The sequence below is a fragment of the Lolium perenne genome, chromosome 4 (genome assembly GCF_019359855.2).
Source record: "Lolium perenne isolate Kyuss_39 chromosome 4, Kyuss_2.0, whole genome shotgun sequence".
Taxonomy (NCBI): Eukaryota; Viridiplantae; Streptophyta; class Magnoliopsida; order Poales; family Poaceae; genus Lolium; species Lolium perenne.
The window spans coordinates 84,119,805-84,126,259 of NC_067247.2; the positions used below are offsets into that span (position 1 = coordinate 84,119,805).

Consider the following 6,455-nt stretch of genomic DNA (forward strand, 5'->3'; position numbering starts at 1 on the left):
ACCTTCTTGGAGGCGTCGCCGCAAGACCCCCTTCATTTGGCTCCTCAAGCTCTGTTAGGTGGTCGGCCCGTCGTTGAGTTCCCCGTGGATTGCAGTCTTGGTGCGGTGGAGGTTTGTTGGTGCGGACATGGCCGTGATTGCTCCGGTGCTGCAGAAGACAAAGCTTCCTTTTCATGGTTCAAGTTGGCGCTCCGGCGGGCTTGACGTTACTTGTGTTGTCTTCTGTTTTGTGTTTCGGTTTGCGCTTTGCGCGTGTGGGTTGTAATTTTTAGTGTAACTCCTAGCCGGCCGGTTGATGGCTTTGTAATTCAAAGCCGGGTCACTTCGAGCCTTCCGTCTAATTGTCTAAAAAAAATTGGCAGGTGACCGTGGTGCCATTCGACCAGACTCCCTTGCGCGGCCGGTCCACCACCACTGCCGTACCGCGCCCGCGCCCGCGCCGACGACGATGCGCATCGCCATCTGCCTCTGCCTGCCGTGCCGCTCGTTACGTTACAAAAGTTGCTCGCACGATTAATTCGGCACAGCAGCCAGAGGCCAGAGCTACCTGAAAGCAAGCACCTACCACTACCGGACTCCTCATCTCCCGGCCCAGTCCACCCCTCCTCTCCTCCTCTCCCTCCGCTCGCCGACCGACACACATCCGCAGGCGCAGCGCCAAACTCCCCCGCCCCTCCTCTCCAGCGCTCAGCCTCGAGATTCCCGGCCGCGGCCCAGATCCCGCAATGGAGGTGCGTGAGCACCGACTCTCGTTTTTTCCCCCTGGTTTTATCTCCTTTTTACCTGGAGGCGTTGCTCCCCTGTTGTGCTCGGTGGCGCTGGCACCCGCGTGGTAGGTGGTCGTTGGGCCGCCCGTCCCTCCTCGTCGTGCGTGCGTGCGTAGCGAAACTCCGGGTCGGAGGTCATGGGGGATGCTTCGGAGCTACCGTTCCTCCGCGGCGATTTCGCCCGACTTGGTTCGGGGAAATTCACAACAAGCGACCGGAAACGAGTCTCATTGCTGGTTTCAGCCAGATTCAGCGTCTTCTCCTGAACAAGGTCAGCGGGCTTAATGACCACAATGCGGCTAGTTGCTTGCTCCTCGGTAAGACCGCCGCAATGCTGCAAAATCTCGTGATGCAGAGGAGGCCAGGGCCTCCAGCCGTCGCTCTGTTCCCCATTCTATTGGTGCTTGCTACGTAACCGGTTGGTGGGGAATTTGGATTAGCTCCCTATAGGGTGGACTTGCTTGTGGTTTTCCAAAGGATCCTTGATTCTGAATCAAAGATAGTGCCTCTGATTTGGAGTACTGTTAATCGACTACTACTGTCCTAACCGACGGTCCTGGGTTAAAGACAGTCCGATAGATCTGATAACTTTTGCGGTTTAGTTTCTGCCTGGAATTGCTTTTCTGATTTTTTTTTTTTGCTTCAAGCAATAGATGATTTGTGCCATGGTGGTAAGATACCAAACTTTTCTACATAAAAAAATCCCATCTTTCTTATGATGCTCTCTGCCTGTATCTGTATCTTCTCTGCTTCGGGCCTTCATTAGCAGCTTTTAGCTGGAATCAATTATGGAAATTATGTTTCAGGTCAATGAATGCTCTTTTTGATTACTACCTACTCGAAACAGGAGCATTCATATTGTATTTGCAGAAATTAATCACTCCTGGCAATAACACAGCTGGCCTGCATTACGTTTGCCGTCCTACACAACAGCACTATCGCTCTTGACCTGTCTGTGATCTAATCTGTGCTGTCAACGTTATCTTATTCGTTCTGTGATTCCCCTTGGATTTACATTGGGCTATTTTAATTGCATACACTTTCTGTGCGTTTAAAAAAATAGTTTCACAGCTTAAATTCGAATGGTTAACAATCCTGATGTTGTCAAGTGGAAGCGTCAGGTTCAAATTAAATACACAAAAGGCGTAAAGGGAATTTATTTAAAAATAGGTTTGGGCTATTTTCATTGTATACTTTCTGTGCGATGTTAAAAGTATCACAGCTTAAATACAAATGGGTCAACTACCGTTACAATCCTGATGTTGTCAAGTGGAAGAATCAGGTTAAAATTAATAAATGTACAAAAGGCGCTAATCACATTTATTTAAAATTGTGGTTCCTGGAATCATATTTATTTAGCCAAAGTTTAGCATGTGGTATCCTATTACTAGTAATTGATTTTCCCACTTGGAAACTACATCGCACTCTGCATTTTCATGAGTGATGTCGTTCAGCATATGCCATGGAAATAGACATGTTACATTCTGATTAAAACAGAACCAAGGGGCAAGGGGACAATTCTACTTGTCAGACAGCATTCCTGTCACAGCGCATTTTGATCCATCATGTACGTTGTTCAGCATATGCAAATCCTTCCTTGTTGAGTAAATAGAATATAAAGGACAATTTTCTTAGTCAGCAAACATTTCTGAGACTTCACGGATGTGTTGTTTCCTACGTCGCTGCATTGATACGTGTCGCTGCATTGATACATGTAGCCGGCTCTGTTTGACAGTGTCCTGCCCTTCCTACTTGTATTTTTTTTTTGTATCATTGAGTAAACTTTCGAAAGATTGCATTTCACACATGCTAAAATGAGTTCACTTTATTTCAACTAATGTACAATTACTACAATGCTGCATCTTATTCCACCGTTGTGCTAGAGTACCACTGTTGATCTCATCCCATTTGCTTATCTTTTACAGGTGAGAACAGTAAAAGTTGCCAATATTTCGTTGAATGCCTCGAAAAGAGAGATCACAGAGTTCTTTTCTTTCTCTGGGGATATAGAATATGTTGAAATGCAAAGGTAATTCACAATTACTTATTGCACTGCCGGTATGTGTAGGATTGGATGAATATTTCTTAATATTTTCTTATGTTTTCATCAGAGAATCTGATTGGTCACAACTTGCTTACGTCACTTTTAAGGACTCACAAGGAGCAGACACTGCTGTGCTTCTCTCAGTATGTTCAAGTTCAACTTATTTTTTTTTATCATATTGATTAGGGTTTTCTATGACCTTAGGCATGCTCTACTTTTTGTTAATTGCAGTTTTATTTCACTATTCTTTTTCTGATATATGGCTTACAATCATCTGATTATGACCTACAGGGGGCAACAATTGTTGATCTTTCTGTCATTATAACTCCGGTTGAGAACTATCAGTTGCCTCCTGAAGCCAATCAATCAACGGTAAGAATTTTTATTCGTACTTGAATTGCACCTCATTATTTTTTGTTGCATTAAAAATTGGAAAAACTTTGAGTCCAGGTGTTCCTTCAGTCTCTTAAACTAAAGAAGAGCTAGATGATTATTCTTTTGAAGGGTGAGCTAGATGATTATTATAACTGTTCGCAGTGAAGTTATTCCTGTAAAGAAAGCAGTTGTTTATTTGGACCAATGTCCTTATTTGCCAGAAATGAGCTTCGCAAGCGAACTCATTATGGTGCATTCTTTTAGTAGTGCTTACATAAAAATAAAAGTAGAATCTGTCTTGCTGTTACTAACCAACGATTTTCTATGAACTTGGTTTCCATGGGTGGATTGGCGTTTGTCTGTTTTGGCAGTTCAATGACCAAATATTTAATAAATATTTAACTAACATTGATTCAGCTTCTTACCACCGTAAGAAAATTTCTGAACTAACATATCATTTTTTTCCTACAGAATTAGTTAGTTTCTACCTGGCAATGTTTTGAGTGATGTTTCACTCTTCTGAATTTTTGTGCACGTCCTTGCTGGTGCAGGGACAAAGATCAACATCTACTGAATCTGCAGTCAGGAAGGCAGAGGATGTTGTGAGCAGCATGATGGCCAAGGGTTTTGTCCTCAGCAAAGATGCTCTCAACGTAGCAAGATCTTTTGACGAGCGTCACAACATCCTGTCCAATGCTAGTGCCACCGTCGCATCTCTAGACCGTCAGTATGGCCTGACCGACAAGATCAACCTGGGCCGGGCTGTTGTTGGCAGCAAGGTCAAGGAAGTGGATGAGCGCTATCAGGTCTCAGAAATCACAAAGTCTGCTTTGGCTGCTGCTGAGCAGAAAGCCAGCATTGCAGGCTCTGCTCTCATGGGCAACCAATATGTCTCAGCTGGTGCTTCATGGCTAACCAGCGCATTTGGCATGGTTACCAAGGCAGCAGGTGACATGAGCTCAATGACCAAAGATAAGGTAGACAGAGCTGAAGAGGAGAGGAAAGCAATCATGTGGGAAGAGAGGAATGGGCTCGTCAGTGACTATGCGAAGATCCATCTTGATGAGCACTCTTCATGGGAGCCTGCAGTTCTTCCCGTGGAATCAATGGATGAGCAGAAGCTCCAGGCTGTGTGATCCAGCAAATAGAATGTTAGTCGCGTCATCTCGTGTTTCATTCGTTTATTGTTACTCGTTCCATATATAGATCCTTTTACGCCACTGTACTGGAGCAAAAACAGGGTGTTTGTCACCTATAGTGTGATGTAAATTTTAGAATGCTACCCCTCATGTTCCCATCAGCTTTCTTATACTAGACCACCGGAAGGTTTTCTTGTTTTTCGATACAATAGAGAGAATGCAACTTTTGGTTAAATATATAGTTTCCTACTATGAGATGTATTGTGCTAACTGTGTGGTAACTGAAGTTCCATTTGTATTAACCCCTCTTGTAATTTGAGAATATAGTTGCAATTGCAACGTTACCCATGAGGTCTTGCTTGAAAGACAAATGCAGTGTTTTTTTTTTTTGGTCAGAAATGGTGGAGCTTGGATATTGCAAGTTCCCACGTTCTGAACTCCTAATTGCCTTAAACCGTATGGTGTTGTGAGAACTAAGATTAAATGGGATGTTGCATTTGAAGTAACATCGCAAGTATGAAGAAACTATCAAGACCTTTTCTTCAAAGTAAGAATATAGCCATGACCTCTGATGAATTTTTCTCTGGAACATACTTGGGTAAATGGTTTTTGCAGTATAATCTGAACGTTGGCACTCCTAGAGTCCTAGGTGCGCGGAGGCCCCTTGTGCTTGACGACGAGAAAAGCGAGAGAAATCACGACGACTTCTTCCCGGCTATTGTAGCGCAGCTGCCAGCTGGTTAGACGATCATCATCCACTGCCTGATTACGTGTTTACGTTATGTTGTCAATGCCAATGCCACTGACTTCTGCCTGCTGGTCAGAAGGCGATGTCGATGTGGATTAGGCTTTAAGGAGAATGCAAAGCTTCAGATCAAAACGTAGCTTGCACTATTAGGCTTCACGTGAACAGAAACCATTGGAAATAACTATCCATTGTATTTATCGAGGGCTACAGTTGGTCATCCGGTCACCCCTTAACTTATCAGTTGGGAGATTTGCATTGATCCATCATTGGAATGTCCACAAATAGGAGTTTTCCGGCTTTAGGCTCCGTGCCCCTTTTCCAAAGGGGCGTTTATTAATCTCCAAGAGTTGTTATCATTAAGAAAATCCTAGAAAACATGTTTGGTTGTAGGATTTGGAAACCATAGAAAACTTTCACATGGAAAATACATAGCATTGCAATTTTGAAGGTAATCATCGAGTATGATTTATTGGAATTTTTTAAGTTTAAAGTGTAGGATACATCTAATTGGTCAGAAACATCCTCGCGTTTTCCCCACGGCGTAATCAAACACCATCTGATACAAATTCATGTTTTATTTTATTTCTTGCAGGGTTCAATAAATCACCATGAGAGTGTATCTAAGTGTCCTGGTAATCCTATCACACCGTTAATGTCTAGTTGATATGCCAACCGTTGTTATATTTGCAAGAAGTACAGTCTATTTGTTAAAAATTGGCCCGTAATCCAATCTTCTCTTTTATCGACATCAAACCGCAATTCATCTCATTCGGCTTCATCAAGTTTCGGATATTTTCCAAACTATACATTTCCTATTTGAAACTTTGATGAAAGGCGGGGTTGGGTTAGTTCTGATATAATGCAAGTTTTTTTTTTTGCAAACGCCAAAAAGATTTGTGCCATTCTCTTCTCCATCCAATGACAAGAGCCGGAAGTACTACACAGCAGGGTAACTAGATCATTTCCCATGTTATACAACTTCTAATACTGTTCTGTTTTTTAATTCCTCCAAGTCAGAAAAGCTTTAAATGGTTTTGTAGCTTGCTACGGCTATTTCATTGCAATTTTTTACCTCGTTTTGATCAGGTTTAGCCTGTGCATATGTGTAGTAACCTCGTTTAAGTTGTGAAACTACGTTGAATGGATGCACTAGGCGCCGAAAACTAAAGATTGAGCTGATGAAAAATTCTATACAATATATTTTAACAATTCCTCTCACGACTAGGTCCCTTTATACCTTAAACGTGAAATCAATAAATGATCCTAACTATATTTTATATTTCGACAAACTGTTCGGTCTTTCTCAGACCAAAACTGTATTTCTTAGAAGGATGCAATAGCAACTGGCGAAACTTTTGCATTATCAGATTGGGCTCCCACAC

General features: G+C 42.7%; 1 protein-coding gene across 1 annotated transcript; it reads left to right on the top strand.

The window, feature by feature from the left end:
* Positions 1 to 542: 542 nt before the first annotated feature.
* On the top strand, positions 543 to 4,577 carry LOC127293163 (binding partner of ACD11 1). The gene is made up of 5 exons (XM_051322732.1): positions 543 to 731; positions 2,693 to 2,796; positions 2,879 to 2,954; positions 3,103 to 3,183; positions 3,738 to 4,577. The coding sequence occupies exons 1-5, from the start codon at positions 726 to 728 to the stop codon at positions 4,320 to 4,322; spliced, it is 852 nt and encodes a 283-aa protein (XP_051178692.1). The 5' UTR covers positions 543 to 725; the 3' UTR covers positions 4,323 to 4,577.
* The last annotated feature ends 1,878 nt before the right edge of the window (positions 4,578 to 6,455 follow it).

Excerpts from the sequence above, each read along its gene's own strand:
- LOC127293163 (XM_051322732.1), top strand. Across the intron at positions 2,797-2,878 it reads GAATATGTTGAAATGCAAAG|AGAATCTGATTGGTCACAAC; the intron begins GTAATTCACAAT and ends TGTTTTCATCAG. Across the intron at positions 3,184-3,737 it reads CTGAAGCCAATCAATCAACG|GGACAAAGATCAACATCTAC; the intron begins GTAAGAATTTTT and ends TTGCTGGTGCAG.